Genomic DNA, 17413 nt, shown 5'->3' with positions numbered 1-17413 from the left:
CAAATCTTTTTTTAGAGACCCCTATGCAATCAGTAAAACTGCAGACTTGACAAGAAATTCCCACCAGTAAATCCCGTTCTTGCATTAAGCCTGAAAAGGCATCTAAACAGACTGCCCTCCACTCTAGCCTTGAATTAATATGCACCTATTTCTGCAATCCCATTAATTTAGTGGCAGACTCTTAAAGCATTTACTAGCAGAGGGGGGGGAAACATAATGAACTGAAAGCACAGAACAATATATCCGCTCATAATAATGTATTTAGAGATGTCACCCTTGGCTTAAAGGAAATCGTTTAGAGAGCAATTATGTTTCAAAAGAGATTCATTCTTGTAAAGAATTGAAATTTAAATCAAGATTTTTTAAGCTTGCCAGAGCTATAATTACAATGCCTGCAGTGATTTCTGCTCTACAGAGAAGGGTCATTTCATCGCAAAATTGCCTGAATATCTGAATAATGTGAGCCTGAAATTTCCTTCAGCTTTTTCACAGGAAACATTCACTTTTTAAAAAATAAAATTCTTTGGCAATTTCAGAGGGGATAAAGGAACTATTCTCAACTTAAAATTGCATCTCTGCGTACTCTTCAGGTGCAGAATGGAATGCATGACTCACTGCTATATCTTTGCCCCATTGACACAAAATGGGAAGATCCTTTTCAATTACACAGCCAGGGTTCTCATCAGATTTTTTTATATTTCGGATTTTTGTGCTTTGAATGGGATGGGGGCTGTCAAAAGCCTTCTTTAGGCATAATACTTAAAGCATGATTTGTTTTCCTACAGAGGGATCAGGCATTTGATGTAGAATGGCCTTTTCAGACTTACAAACAATTTCCACTAGCCGAATGCAGAAGTCATGGGGCCAGTGGCTAGTAGGACTGGTTTATAATGTCACTAGTTGAGTTGGATCACTGTCATTTTAACTGTAGGTGTATACATTTGTAGACTCGCATTAGTTTGTGTGATTAGGTATCTTCTTCTTTGGCGATCCCTCGTAGCCGAGTAAGATTGTCTTCCATAAACACGGTTTTAACAATGAGTCCATAAGGGACTGTGGAGGCCAATTCTGGATCCACACATCCTTCCACAGTGGGGATGTACGTTTCCAGGTGGGAGTTGATCACGGTGTGGATTTGCCAAACGTGCCTTCCTCTTAGCACGTTTCTCCCTTGCGTCCTGAGTTTGAGTGTCTTCAAAGCCCATGACACCTTTGGTAAAGGCTGTTCTCCAACTGGAGCGCTTGAAGGCCAGTGTTTCCCAGTCGTCGGTGTTTAGACTACATTTTTTTAGATTTGCCTTGAGACAGTCTTTCAATCTCTTTTGTTGACCACCAGCATTATGCTTACCATTTTTAAGTTCAGAATAGAGTAGTTGCTTTGGAGGACGATAATCAGGCATCCGCACAACATGACCAGTCCAACGAAGTTGATGTTGAAGAATCATTGCTTCAACACAGGTGATCTTTGCTTCTCCATTAGTTTGTGTGATTGGGTATAATGCCACTGCCATTATATGTCACTCGCGCACACACAATGCTAACAGTTGACCAGTACTGCAACCGTCCTTGCTCCTTTTTCTCTCACATCAATGCCTACAAAAGACACATAGCCTCATCTGCTGTTATCTCCAGCCCTTGTGTGCTGACAGTAGACTTCTTCTCAGTTAAAGGTAAAGGGACCCCTGACTATTAGGTCCAGTTGTGGCTGACTCTGGGGTTGCGGCGCTCATCTCACTTTATTGGCCGAGGGAGCCGGCGTACAGCTTCCGGGTCATGTGGCCAGCATGACTAAACCACTTCTGGCGAACCAGTGCAGCACACGGAAACGCCGTTTACCTTCCCGCCAGAGCGGTACCTATTTATCTACAGTGGTGCCTCGCAAGACGAAATTAATCCGTTCCGCGAGTCTCTTCGTCTTGCGGTTTTTTCGTCTTGCGAAGCATGGCTATTCGCGGCTTAGCGGCTATTAGCAGCTTAGCAGCTATTAACGGCTTAGTGGCTTTAAGAAAAAGGAAACAAACTCGCAAGAACTCGCAAGACGTTTCGTTTTGTGAAGCAAGCCCATAGGGAAATTCGTCTTGCAGAACGACTCAAAAAACGGAAAACTCTTTCGTCTTGTGAGGCATTCGTCTTGCAAGGCATTCGTCTTGCGGGGCACCACTGTACTTGCACTTTGACGTGCTTTCGAACTGCTAGGTTGGCAGGAGCAGGGACTGAGCAGCGGGAGCTCACCCCGTCACAGGGAATCGAACTGCCGACCTTCCGATCGACAAGTCCTAGGCTCTGTGGTTTAACTCACAGCGCCACCCGTGTCCTCGTCTTCTCAGTTAGAATGTCCATAAACATTCCATAACAGCTACAGCTCATTTCAGTCAGCCTGAAACTCATTCCCATTACTCTCACCGCGGATCCCTGTGGGGGTTTAAAACAGTCCACCCACCTTGCCTTTGCATCCGGATTGGTTGGCTGGTTAATTAATCTGGTGCAAGGCTCATATTGTCAGAACCACTTTTCTGCGAAACTGCATTTTCTGCGCTTAAATTTGACATCCCGCCAGGAAACTTCACTGTCCCCTTTTCAGCAGCTGCTTCAGATATTTCTGTTTAGGCAAGGCTATCCAGACACGTTGATGTGTTTTAATCTATTTGTAGTTTACAAATCATTTTAACTGTTTTGTCATTTACTTGTTCTTAACCAATTTAATTGATAATTTTGCTGTTTCTTATAAACCACGGAAGGGTTTTGTTACAGTCGAGCAGGCGCGTGAATTTGGTTAAGAGTTCTCTAAAACTGGCTCAGAGAGAGAGAGAGAGAGATTTGACATGCTGAATAGTTTTCTTGTTTTCTTCCTTTCTGCAGGAGCAACCAAGGGTTTATGCACATGAAGCTGGCGAAAACCAAAGAGAAATACATTTTGGGCCAGAACAGCCCCCCGTTTGACAGTGTTCCGGAAGTGATCCACTATTACACGGCAAAAAAACTCCCAATAAAAGGAGCCGAACATTTGTCGCTCCTTTACCCTGTCGCTGTCCGGACCTTATAATTTTGCGCCCTGGCCCGTGTTCCTCCTTCCTGTGGATTGGAGATGAGGGGCGCAGCAGCAAATGTGCTCCTGCGCCGTCTGCAGCGATGCTTCTTGGGACAGATGTCCAGTCCTGCCTTCCCAGTAGCGGGCTGTTGTATAGTAATCATTGCACTACTTTGCATGTCCTGTGTGGAAATATTGGTTTCTATTTATATGAGAAAGAAATGGCGCTCTGCCGCTTGAAAGAAATGCAGGAATACCCTCTCCCACGTCAATGGAAAAGTTGCCAAATCCAAAGAATGGCCTTCAAACTTTCCTGAGATCAGCAAGCTTGACATCTTCTCGCCCGTGTGCGCAGAATATTCCACGTATCGAAGCAGAACCTGCAAAACGGACACAAACTTTTGTGGCGGGAAGGCTGAGCGAGAAGCGGCCCATTGGCCTTCCTCAAACCCTCAAGGCCTGAAAACTGTTTATTATGCACCCAACCCCAAATTTGTGTCGTCGTTTTTTCTGCACAGTTTAATTCAACATGCGAGAGCCTCACTTTCATTTTGTTTTGTTACAATGATGATGTGATCTGAAAATCTCCATGAGTAATTTTGCGACAGCGAAACGGAAACAAACAAACAAAAAGTTCAGTTATTTATGAATAGGGTATGTACTAAAATAGTGGTTTAATATATATATATTTTTATCCCCCTTCCCCTTTTTTTGGTACAATAATAAAGATCTAAGGGTTTTCTGTGCTGATTTCTAGATTAAAGGCAGTGAGTTCTGTTTTCTGTTGTGTACGTACAATGTGAGCTGTGGTGGTTCAGTGGTTTCCGGGGAGGGTGGGGTCATTATGGAGGGAGTTGATGTTTACACAACCAGATTTCGGGCCCAAAAGGGCTTCTGCAGAGCAAGCTTCCTTGAGCTGATGATGGCACCTAAGTAGCCTTCCATCTAGATATCCAACAAGCTGGATTCTCTTCCATCTCAGGAGTGGTGTGGGAGAAAGCACATGAAGAACATGATTCTGCTTCTCCGGCTGAGATGTGCAAGTACATCATGTAGCGTAATATAAATCGGGGCTGTTTTCCTACTCGCGGTCGTACAACTGGAGCTATCCTGTTATGCCCACGCGCAAAATGTGTCTTGTTGTTACTGCTCCTCTTCTGCCTTCGTAACCAATTGGAAAAGCTCTTGTCCTTCACAGTGCAAGTGCAGTTGGCTTTCTACCTCATCTTTAAAGCCTAGGTCCCTTCCCCATCCCCATCCAGTATATTCTCTGTGCCTGTTGAACAGGAAGACTGGTTAGCCATAACTTAAGAGCAGAACTTAACAAGAAAAGGCCAGGGCCACAGCACAAAGCAGCGGCCCCTGGTCAGGTCCTTCCCTCTACCTTTCTGACATCAGTGTTGCTTACCCTGAGATCCCAAGGGTGTGTGCTTTCACGGCAACAGCAGCCAGTGAAGCAGATCAGAGGGGGTGAATGTGCACCACACATTGGAGTTGGGTCATGGGGTAATTGAACTGAAACTCAACACTGGGCTGGGCTGCCATCTTCAGCTGCAAGCCCCATGTTTCCCTGTGTCCACATTGCTCCAATAATATGGGCTTTGCAGCAAACCTTGAGGATGGTCCACTGCATTAACCCAGAGAAATGCACTGTGCATTTCTCCATTGGAGATCCAAGTTGAGAGTCAGATTTGCCGTTTTCTCTCTTTTCAGACTTTCAACATGGATGCGAAATTGGCCCGGTTTTTTTTTAAAAAAAACACATACAACTGGACTGTCTTTCAAGCATACAACTTCCCTTCATTTTTGTGCTGGTTTGAAAGTGTTAATGGAATACTCATTAATTCTACACGTATGTAAAATACTGCTTCGCTGTACTGTACAAATGTGAAAAGAGAAGTCATATAAATGGTGTCTCTTGTTGGCTAGTTCATTTTAGCCCCGTATGGACCAGTTTCCAAGCTGGTATTAATTCCAAGGTTCTGTTTTTACCTGTTTTGAGGACAAAAAAATAAACCTCTGTAAAAGTGTCTGTGGAATCAGCTGCCGATAATCTAAATGGAAATGTTCAAACTAACTGTGCAAGTGTCTGTTTGTTGTCGTTTGGGTTTTTTTACAAATATTGTGGGGCTTTCTCCCTAAATGGAGTAAAATAATCCATTTTTTTAAAAAAAGCATAAAAACAACCAGTTTTCCTTTTTTTATCTTCTTTACAGTCCCTCCTCCCTTCATAGCATGTGCCCTAGTCCTTTACAGTTGATTCGGAGATGCTCACTGTTGCATTAATCATCTGTAGCCAACTTGGACGAGGATGTTGCAGTATACCTTGCCAGGAGCAAAAGTGCCGGTGGGCCTGGCTATGGCATAGAGTCCAGCCTATATTCCTCTCTGTGCCTCTAGTGTTGCCCCTGCTGCATGTTCCCCAGCCCAATTGGCCAGAAGGCACCACCAAGACTTCAAAGGTGGGATGTGTTCTCTGGTGCATTGCTAGACTGAGAAAATCAGGAAGTTGCCTTATACCAAGTCCAATCAGTTGATCCATCTAGCTCAGTGTGCACCCACCAGCGTTCTGCAACCCTTGGGTCCCCAGATCTTACATCATCCATGACCATTAGCTAAGCGGACTGAGGATGATGGAAGTTGTATTCTAGCATCTCAGGATCCAAGATTGAAGAACACTGGTCTAGGCTAACTTGCAGCAGCTGCCCAGGATTTCAGACACTGGTCTCTCCCAACCCTGCTTGAAGATTCTGGGGTCCGAACCCCAAAGAAAGGCCCTACCACTGAGCTACAATTTATGGCACATTTGGCAATAAGGGTGCCCACCACTGAGCTTAGAAATACTTGCGCCATAGTCCTCTGTTGACATTTTTGACCTGTTGATTCACCAGTGATTGTATTCAGCCACCAACAGGATTATTTACACAGCCAAGCCCCAGCTCAGTTCTTTAGCTGTGAAGATTGGTTGTGGGGCATTTTCACAGTGAAAATTGCTTGCAGCCACTGGGTACAGCAGAACAATTACCACTTGTGTGCCTCTGATAGTCAGGAGAACATCATAGGTCTTCACATTCAAAGCCTCAGCAGAAAACAACAGAATTTACCCAAGCAACAAAAGGAGAACTCATTTGGTCCTCACTTGGCCATGGATGGCATTGAGTGTAAATATCCTGTGGCTTTTCATGAGTGATGTATGTGCATCTCTTAATACTTTGGAGTAGCAATTCACATGGAGATGTTTCCATTGCAGAACAGAGTTTAAGGTCCCATCTTCAGAGCTCTGTCATATGATTCTTGTTTCTTGATGGTTCTTGAAGGTTCATAATCTGCTCCTTCCACACCTTTTCTGATCTCAAGAAGACTTCTTCCCGAGCACCAACCACTAGCAGTTGAGTATCTCTTCGCAGCAATAATATGCATTCAGTCGTACGATAGGAGAGATTCTCAAGTCCTGTTTGTGAGCATCCCATAGGCCTCTGGATGGCCATTCTGAGAACAGGATGTTGGACTAATCTTTCATAACATTACTTTCTGGTTGAAACCAAGTAGATGTATTTTCCCGCAGCATTGATTTGATGCCCTTCATGCCATCTATCCCAGAAGCAGCTCCAGGTTAGCTCTTAACCAGCTCATCATCAGTGAGTCCCTCAAGAGGTTTCAGTTGCTACTCAAATATGCCATCATTTTTTCTTGCAAAGAAGAGCGAGTTTGAACCCATGTACAGAAACCAGAACAAACCAGCTAAGCTCTCTGCACCACCGGCGAAAGAGCTTCCCGCAGCTGCCTCAGGGACCCTTGAGATGGATGTAATTATGCCATCTCATACATTGGTATGAAAATTATGTCGCACATCAAAGCTTACCATCTCTCTCAGAAGATTTCTGACTTAGTTGTTTTTCTAAGATGGCTATTTTATTTTTAAAATACCAGGTGCTTCCAGATTCCTCGTGTTTCAAATCTGGAAGGACTATACCACCTCAAATGACTTAATGTTTAAACTGACCCAAGGAGAATAGCCTCCATGAGACAGACACTTGATCCAGAGCGATGGTTTCCACAACCATGACTAGATTACATGCTGGTATATGTTGCTTTTCCCTCCTCAACTACATACAGTTCATGTAAAAATACTTGGGTTCTAAAGCTGGATTTTATTTTTATCATTTGGAGCCAAGAACTGTGTTGGAAAATCTAGGGAAATGCAAAGCGAGGATCAACGTTCTGATTTGGAAGTATAATTTAAGTCTGGGAGGTGAGAATCGGGTCCCTTCAGATCAGAATTCACAGAAGATCAAAGTCCTCAAACTTCCCTAGGCGCCACAACCATGCTGTTAGTCCAGAGTATCTAGTGCTTGTTGCAAGCTGCACAGAATATCACTCTTTTTTACATTTGCTGTGGAGGAATCTGGAAGAGCGCTACATGTGGAAATTTGAGCAACTTCCGCCTTCTTGCAGGAGGAGGTTGATGTGGGTGGTGCTTCTGTCACAGGAGGTGACCGTAAGTCCCAGTACGCCATCTTTCCAAGTCAGCCAAAGCACCATCTTTCCAAGTCAGCCAAAACACTTCTCAACATGGGCCTGTTGATCTGGTCAAGGGGTTTATGAATCGGTGCTTCCTGCCATTTTCCCTTAAGCAGTTCCACTTCCGCACAGTTGCCAAAATTCGCCATCGTGTCCTTTGCTGTCATCCTGGCAGACAATTATTTTAGGACTCATGAGCTGTCAGCTGGTTTACTCTGCATCCCCCCCCTCACCCCACCCCATGGTAGCTTTGAATGTGGGGCTATTTTAGCCATAGATCTGATTTCTCCTTTCCATCTATTGCAGTGAAACTTCACAGGGTATTAACCGGGAGACTATCCTTAATATTGTGTGGCTTATGTCTACCCCTCCTGCAGTCTCTCAATGTGTTTCGCACAGATGAAAAGTGTTAAGAGGGCCTTACAAGAGTCTTCCCATGGACTTTAGCATGTGTCGGCCTTTTCCAAATTAATGGCACACGCATGTGTATAAACTAAGGTGTGTGATTGTGTGTTTGTGAGTGTGCACAGCTGTATAAATCCCAATTAAAGGGAACGCAATGGGCTTTAGAAAGTGTTTTTAATTTATTTTTTAACAGGATTTCTCAGAGGTGCAGCACGGCTGCAGCATAAACAGAGCCTGTCTGTTCTTTTGCACTGTAATATTGTCTCTTGTTTTATTTAAGTGATTGTGTGATGCTTATTCCCCGTCTCCTCTGGTTTTCAAAGTTTTCCTCTTTAGAAAAAAGAAACCCACACAAAACCATGTCACAGTTATTTGCGCCATTGCTTCTGGTCGAGAGACTGAGCAGCAACCGTGCCTGTGTAGTCCATTAAAAAGTTTATTTTAAATAAAAATTATAAACCTCTCCCTTTTCTTCCTCTCATTGTAGCAGTTTCCTCCCTGTCAGAGTGTATTCATATTTTCTGGAGCAGCGAACAATTGAGACTATTATTCCTCCACAGAACAATCCATTGCGAGGTGCCCTGGCTTTTGTAAAGGCTGGTGTGTCAGCCAATGGCAGTGGAAATGAGAATTAGGCTGTGGGTTTTGTTTAATGGAATCTGTGCCAGGCAGCTCAGCCCTATTCAATAGCTTGCCGGAGAGAGTTGCTTGTTTTCTCTCTGCCGCTCATCCCAATACAATAGCTTTCGACAAGCAAACTGCATCGACTAATTATATCCAAATGCTTGGCAAGTCAATTAGCACCTTCTGGGGAGAAAATGGGATGGCATTAAGCTAGGAAAGTTCCCAGTATTAAAAGCTGGGGATAATATATCAGCCAGAAAAGCCCAGAAGACCATCTCCTGCAACACACTGTTGTTTGGGTTGAAGAAACTTAGGCTGTGGTTGAAATTCCTAAACATGCAGGTCATTTCTCCCATCCTGCCTTGGGGATGAAGGGATACATTCAGTTCTTGACAATTATGCGCAACCAGGACTCTGCCGAAACTGCCACTTACTCCTTTTTTTTGCAATAATTTTTGGCACTGCCAAAAGCTGCCTCTCCTTTTCAGAGTTTTTTGGCACGCTCCTGAGAAAACGATTGCTTACTCACTGAAATTGCCCTCGCTTTCTCTTTCCTTCCCTCTCTGAAACTACGCAATGACCTTGTTACACAGCCCAACCTGATTGGTCGCGCCACGTCATGATGTCGTCCTGTTCACCAGGTGATCCTTCATTGGGTGGTATCAAACACGTGAGTAATTTGGGAAGCAAGGAAGAAAGCTTCCAGGGAAACTATGATACTAAACAGGACAGAAAGAGAGTGAACTCCCTCAACGTGTGTAGGATTCTGCTCTTAAGTGTACAAATTTCAAGTCAGTAAAATTGCTAGTTTTTACCTGAAAAGTAAAAGAGATTGGGTTCAGATAATGAAATAGGTAAATTTGGGTCTTTATTTGCCCGATATTGCAATTGTTGCAAGTCTTGGAACTTTGCCGGTTCTACATTGAACCTTTTCAGATAGATGTGCCAGTCCCAGAGCCCTCTATTTAAGGATAATTTCACAGAGTGACTAGGTTGCACCAAATTCCAGAGAATAATAAAGAAAACTGTAAATATACCGTATTTTTCTCTCTATAAGACGCACCAGACCACAAGACGCACCTAGTTTTTGGAGGAGGAAAACAAGAAAAAAAATATTCTGAATCTCAGAAGCCAGAACAGCAAGAGGGATCGCTGCGCAGTGAAAGCAGCAATCCCTCTTGCTGTTCTGGCTTCTGGGATAGCCGCGCAGCCTGCATTCGCTCCATAAGACGCACACACATTTCCCCTTATTTTTCAGGAGGGAAAAAGTGAGTCTTATAGAGCAAAAAATACGGTACTTAAGATGAAGAAAACATCAAAACGCGCACACAGTGGGATGTGATTTGTTTCTTTGGCCCAACCATTGTGATATTTAGATACTTTGGACCTGTAAGTTTAAAAAGGGGGGGGGGAGTAAGAGAATCTATTTGAAGTTGCAATAGAAATGGTCCCCAAAATGAACACAATTCACATTTAGTTAACTCAGCAATAATGGAAACTACTTTCAGATGCAGTTCAGAGATTTTTGAACTAATTCAGCGAATTTTATTAAAGCAAACTATAGGGGTACCTTGGTTTTCAAACAGCTTGGCTCCCAAATGCCACAAACTCAGAAGTGTTCCGGTTTGCGAACATTTTTCGGAAGCCGAACATCCGGCGTGGATTCCACTTGAGTGCAGGAAGCTCCTGCCGCCAATCAGAAGCCGTGCCTTGGTTTTCAAATGGTTTTGGGAGTCGAACAGACTCCTGGAACGGATTAAGTTCAACAACCAATATAACACTGTAGTCGATTCCAAGCACTGGTTTATATGCTGCCCTTTATAATCTAAAACCAAATTCTACACTGAGCTGAAAACTAAGCCTATTAAGCCTACTGTAGGCTAACATTTCCACAAGCAAGGTGGAAAACCCAGATGGGTAGGGTAATTGCAGGCTGTATTTCTCACCTGCTGAATCACCCTGACCTCTGACGGGACACAGTGTTCTCACTGCCCAGGATGGCTGTCCTTCCACTCAAAGCACTGAGCCTTCCTACAGTATATACCACCTGTTCTGATGCAAGACAAACCTACTTCATGAGACTGTATCCTTAAGCAAGGCTGTGTTTATACCTGCCACACTGCTGGGGGCCACAAAAGTTACTAAGTGTTCCATGGACTGCAGAAAAGCAAGTTTCTAGTCCTTTAAGATAGTCTTAAAACAACAATGCAATAATTCCAGTATTGGCCCCCTCTAGATGTGGAGGCAGTGAGAGATTTTACTTTCTTGGGCTCCAAGATCACTGCAGATGGTGACAGCAGCCACGAAATTAAAAGACGCCTGCTTCTTGGGAGAAAAGCAATGACAAACCTAGACAGCATCTTAAAAAGCAGAGACATCACCTTGCCAACAAAGGCCCGTATAGTTAAAGCCATGGTTTTCCCAGTAGTGATGTACAGAAGTGAGAGCTGGACCATCAAGAAGGCTGATCACCAAAGAATTGATGCTTTTGAATTCTGGTGCTGGAGGAGACTCTGGAGAGTCCCATGGACTGCAAGAAGATCCAACCTATCCATTCTGAAGGAAATCAGCCCTGAGTGCTCACTGGAAGGACAGATCCTGAAGCTGAGGCTGCAATACTTTGGCCACCTCATGAGAAGAGAAGACTCCCTGGAAAAGACCCTGATGTTGGGGAAAATGGAGGGCACAAGGAGAAGGGGACGACAGAGGATGAGATGGTTGGACAGTGTTCTCGAAGCTACCAGCATGAGTTTGACCAAACTGCGGGAGGCAGTGGAAGACAGGAGGGCCTGGCGTGCTCTGGTCCATGGGGTCACGAAGAGTCGGACATGACTAAACGACTAAACAACAAAGGTGTGGGCCTGGGCCAGCCTCCCTCCCATAGCCTCCTTAGAAAGGGCCCATCCTTTGGCCCACTTCATTTGTTTTGCCGCAGGTCCTCCCCACAGAAGGACCCCCTTCATCGTCTGTTCCATTTTCATGAGATTTGCTTGACATGCATGGAGCGATTTCCCAAATTAACAGCTGGGAGTCCCAGACTAGGAATGCTACAGATATCACCGTGAGCTATGAATTAATATTCATGATGGCAGTTGGTATTTTTCATATTTAATTGGCACTTGTTTTCACTGCCATTGAAGGAAGAGAGAGGCTAGGAAATTAGTCCTATTCCAATTATAATTTCATTTTGTTATGGGAACAGGGGAGCGAGGCAGAGATGAATCCCTCCAATGCATGTCCCTTTGGAGAAACACTTTGGGAAACAGGATAAGGAAGAACAGCGGGGATAAGAGCTTAAATATGGTTGTTTCCCAGTCATTCTCTCCTGTGTGGTTGCAAGGACGCATTGATCGTAGGGCATTCTACAGGAGTTGTTACAGCATTTAGGACCAACGTATTTTATAGCCCTATTGCCCTGGATTGAGAGTGACAGGCTGACTAACAGCAACTATTTGCTAATCTTTCAAGTATACAGATGAGAGAAGCAAGAACAGAGAGAGCAGGGGGAACACCCAAGGAGATTTTAGTTAGGCTAGCAGAAGGCACTGGGTATTTATTTACATACTTACTGTGGTACCTCGGTTTTCGAACATCTCGGAAGTTGAACGTTTCAGTTTTCGAACATCAAAAACCTGAAAGTAAATGCTTCAGTTTCTGAACGCTTTTTGGAAGTCAAACATGCTACGCGGCTTCTGTATTGAGATTTCCGTAAGTCGATGCTTTGGTTTTCAAATGTTTCGAAACTTGAACGGTCTTCCGAAACAGATTACGTTTGAAAACTGAGGTACCACTGTACTTACTTACTTATTTCCACATTGATCACTCACCTTTCCTCCCTAACAAAGAGCAGGATAACTCACAATAACGCAATTACCATATTTTTTGCTCTATAAGACTCACCTTTTCCCTCCTAAAAAGTAAGGGGAAATGTGTGTGCGTCTTATGGAGCGAATGCAGGCTGTGCAGCTATCCCAGAAGCCAGAACAGCAAGAGGGATTGCTGCTTTCACTGCGCAGCGATCCCTCTTGCTGTTCCTGGCTTCTGAGATTCAGAATATATTTTTTCTTGTTTTCCTCCTCCAAAACCTAGGTGCGTCTTGTGGTCTGGTGCGTCTTATAGAGCAAAAAATATGGTACATGGAAACTAAACAGCCCTATAAAACATTGCAGACAGGAATTAAAGCAGCAAATGAGTCACAAAACTACCATCCCAAAGCCTACATCCATGTTTCCCAAACTTGGGTCTCCCGCTGTTTTTGGACTACAATTCCCATCACCCCTGACCACTGCTCCTGCTAGCTAGGAATGATGGGAGTTGTAGTCCAAAAACAGCGGGAGACACAAGTTTGAGAAACACAGGCCTACAAGAAGAAGAAAGTCGTTGCATGTACGCAAGTGAAGAAGGGGAATGCTTGATTTCTCCAGGGAAATCCAGAGCCAAGGTGCCACCACCAAGGAAGCCCTGCTTTAGACCCACACTCTTCATGCTGCTCCAATCTATGGGACCCCAAGAAGGACATCTTCCCCCAGATTGAAGATTTTAGGTCCCATGGTAGTTGTAAAGATGCTCTTTCAGGTATTTAGGTCCCAAGTCATGTAAGGCTTTGGGTTTAGCACCTTGAAATGGTAGGTCATTGTGCTGGGTTTCCACCAGCATTGAGAGAGAGCTCAAGGGAAGCAGAAACTGAACTGAAGCTGGGGAGAGAAAAGAGAGTTTGGTTTTGCCTGTTTTTAAAAGACTCCGATGGCTCTCGAGTGTCACAGAACCATGGAACCTACCATATTTTTTGCTCTATACTGCTCACTTTTTCCCTCCTAAAAAGTAAGGGGAAATGTGTGTGCGTCTTATGGAGTGAATGCAGACTGCGCAGCTATCCCAGAAGCCAGAACAGCAAGAGGGATTGCTGCTTTCACTGCACAGCAATCCCTCTTGCTGTTCTGGCTTCTGGGATTCAGAATATTTTTTCCCCTGTTTTCCTCCTCCAAAAACTAGGTGCGCCTTGTGGTCTGGTGCATCTTATAGAGTGAAAAATATGGTAAGTGATAATCAACAAAACTGAGAGACGGTGAATACAAAGTCTAGACAAAACTTATAAAATAAAGAGAGCAAGCTTACAATAAGGCAGCCCAAGTGTCAGGGAACTGACATCGGAGCGAGAGGCGAAGGGGAGGCTCACAGATGATGCTGGTGAAGGACCCAGCAGCAGGGGGAGAAACAGCTCAGTAGAGGGGGAAGCCAATCAGCGCAACACCAGGGATAAAGGGGGGCAGACGGGGGAGTTGGAGAGAGAGCTCCAGGACTCTTCAATGGACATCAGTGAGGAGAGCCCAGGTCCTCCGCTACCCACGCCTTCCCTGCGCAGAAGACTCCCGCGCAGTGAGAGGAGGAGGAGACTGGGTGTCAAACAACTTTTATGCTGGAAGAGGTTCAAGAAACGCCCACTGACAGATTCTGCCAGTGACTGAGGCAGCCACCATGAGAAGGGGCTGTGCAGTCAGAAAGGTTTAACAAGGCAATTTAACCGAGAAAGGCACCAGTTGACGCACAAGTAACTCATACCCATTACACCAAGGAAGAACCTGAAGGTCAAATTGCTGGAGATGCATTTTGATTATTTTATTTTTACCATGAAATTAATGTGCCCTTAAATATGTATACCCTGATCAAGCTAAGGAGAGCTGCAGGCCTAGGCAGGCTTGCAGGTGTGGATAACTTACTGGGAACGACAGGCAGAAATCGGCTTTGGATTCAGAGGCACATCCAAATGCACATTCCTTCTTCCGCCCCCGTGGCTTTGAATGGGATGCATGTTCCAATGTGCTTTCAAAATGTGCTTCCCCACCTACGGTCTTGCACAACTAATTGCATACGAACACCTTGTTTACATGTAGCTGGACCTGGAGCAGGGCCACTAAGAGCAGGAAATGAGGCAGAGAAGCAGCGCGATCGTATTGTAAAGACAAAGTTGGAGAAATTGCGCAGAAGCTCGGCGGGTTCCTCGCATCGGCCTCCTATGCTTTCCAGCTCTCTTTGCTACATGGCACCACAGTTGAAGAATCGTCTACAGTGCGAGTTAAAAATGTAGTGTATTATAGAGCCAGTGGATGAATGAATGAACTTTATTACAGTCTCAGACCAGGATTAAAAAAGCATAGAGATAAAATAACAGTTAGGATTTTTTTAACCGATAGTTGTTAGAGCAAATGAGGACAAGGAAACAGGCATAGGATAAAACATCTGGATAAAATACAAGATTAAACACGGATAATGGATGGATAAAAACTGATAATTAAAACAGATAAGAACTAAAAACAAACAAGGACACGCAGTTAAAACAACTGTAAGAGCATAAGAACTAAAAGACTCGCAGTTAAAACAACTATAAGAGGCTGCAGAGTAAAAGCCTCTTAAATAGAGGACACTCACAACATTAGAAACTGCTGTGCAGATATGGTTAAAACAGACAATTAAAACAATGTACAACACTAAATTTAGCAACAATGTACAGCAATAAACTGTCCCAGGGAGTTGACTCAGAGTCACCCATGGAGCCGTGTTTGGGGCTTTTCATGCCGGACTATTTTGGGTTGGGCGATGGTCTGCGCCTACAGATCTGTACACAGAATCTGGCGACCATCCAGGTCATCTTCTGATCTTTGCCTAACAGCAAAAGGTCAATTTTTTGCTTTTGCTGGAGGTCGGCGAGCCTCACCAGTAGGGGATCCAAGATCTTACTACGTGCCTCTTCAAAAAAAGGGACATCTAAAGAACAAGTGTTCTGGGCTTCCTATCTCTCCCAATGGGCAGGTGCAAAGTCTCTGAGCATACGGGACCCTTCTAAAGGCTCCATCCAGGACCAGCGAGGGAAGAGCTGAGCTTCTGGCGAGTGTAAAGAGACAGTGGAAAAGCTGAAAACAGCGCCATTGAAATCAATCTCCTTACTAGTCAACTGTCTGGAAGGTGATCCTCTTACTATAATACTAAAAAAAAAATAGTCAAGGTCCAGAACATGACAGAGGTTTCACCCTCACCTCTGCCTGCAACATGAGCACTAGGGTTATAACTTTTTTACTTTTAAAAAAAAAAAAGATTTCCTGTATCATAAAAGGATGAACTTTTGCTTAGAAACACTGAAAAAGGGAATAATTCTTCTCAGTTGTGAAAAATGGCCACCTCGAAATGAAAACTTGGAATCACCATATATGCACTGTTACTACTCATAAGTATTAGCATTTTTTAAAAAAAAAGCTTCATGGAACTGTTTAGAATTTTTACAGCTGTCTGGAACTTCCTAAAACTGTATTGGAGAATCACTGTAAGCGGGAGCCATCCATGCTCCAGATACCAAGAATAATCAGTGCACAGAATGCGCAATTAAAGTGATGCGGGGACTTTATGGTGCTTGCAGCAGAAACAAAAACAAACTGCAACCTTGCTTTATTCTAAACAATAGAAAACTTGCAAGCTCTATTTTTTCTTGTACAGTGGTACCTCGGGTTAAGAACTTAATTTGTTCTGGAGGTCCGTTCTTAACCTGAAACTGTTCTTAACCTGAAGCACCACTTTAGCTAATGGGGCCTCCTGCTGCCGCCGCGCCGCCGCTGCGCAAGTTCTGTTCTCATCCTGAAGCAAAGTTCTTAACCCGAGGTACTATTTCTGGGTTAGCGGAGTCTGTAACCTCAAGCGTCTGTAACCTCAAGCGTCTGTAACCTCAAGCGTCTGTAACCTGAGGTACCACTGTATTATAATACCTGCTGTGCATATTACATAATACATTATACAGTTACATATACAAAAATCAATTTATTGATTTCGGGATGACCATTTTTCCAAAAGATTTGTTTTTAGGCAAATGTTCATCTAACTAAGCCTCAGGAACATGAGGTTGTAAAAAAAGTTATAACCCTAGTGAGCACTTTGAGCAGTGCCAGCCCAGAGGACATCACAGTTTAACCACCTATCAGAAAACAGCCAGAGAAGGTTCCAGGTGAGCTTTACAGATTATTATTATTATTATTATTATTATTATTATTATTAGCCAGGCTCAGGGTGACTAACACCAGTAAAATTACAATAAAAACATAATGGGGGCGGGAACCATTTAAAATACAGGTTAAAAATACAATTTAAAATGCAGCCTCATTTTAATAATAGCCCATAGATCAAAACCATAAGGGGAGGGAAACATAAAGGTCAGACCAAGTCCAAACCAAAGGCCAGGCGGAACAGCTCTGTTTTGCAGGCCCTGCGGAAAGATGTCAAGTCCTGCAGGGCCCTAAGAGCGTTCCACCAAGTCGGGGCCAGTACTGAAAAGGCCCTGGCCCTAGTTGAGACCAATCTAACCACCTTGCAACTTGGGACCTCCAAAGTGTTGTCATTTGTGGACCTTAAGGTCCTCCACGGGGCATACCAGGAGAGGCGGTCCCATAGGTACGAGGGTCCTAGGCCACATAGGGCTTTAAAGGTCAATACCAGCCCCTTAAACCTGATCCTGTACTCCACCGGGAGCCAGTGCAGTTGGTATAGCACGCCTTCAAACAGAAATCTAACCAGTCACAGGGCAAGTATAATAACGTTCCCAGCAGGGAAGGCAATTGTTTGCTAACAAAGAAGGTGAACAGGAAGCCAGGCATCATCTGAATGAGGGAGCTGCGTTAAGATGCACAGATTTCCCTACAGTCAACAACGAAGCAGCGATCAGGAAAGAGATTGGGCTCCTCTGCTTCTGGGTCAAGGGCTGAGAAACCCAGGCAGCTAAAATATGAGCAGGTGACTCGGCTGCACATCCATCCTGCCATCAGCTTCAAATGACGCTTTGTACCCAGATTCAAGGAG

General features: G+C 44.2%; 1 protein-coding gene across 1 annotated transcript in view; it reads left to right on the top strand.

Annotated features, from left to right (window-relative positions):
• SHB (SH2 domain containing adaptor protein B) overlaps positions 1-8417 on the top strand; it is a 171079-nt gene extending 162662 nt beyond the window's left edge. Inside the window, exon 6 of the mRNA XM_083481847.1 lies at positions 2860-8417. Within this exon, the coding sequence (XP_083337973.1) occupies positions 2860-3043 (184 nt within the window). The 3' untranslated portion in view covers positions 3044-8417. The remainder of the gene's footprint in view (positions 1-2859) is intronic.
• Positions 8418-17413: the final 8996 nt, after the last annotated feature.

This window comes from Podarcis liolepis (assembly GCF_965112155.1).
Source record: "Podarcis liolepis genome assembly, chromosome: 17".
Classification (NCBI taxonomy): Eukaryota; Metazoa; Chordata; class Lepidosauria; order Squamata; family Lacertidae; genus Podarcis; species Podarcis liolepis.
This window is presented reverse-complemented; position numbering and strand designations above follow the sequence as displayed.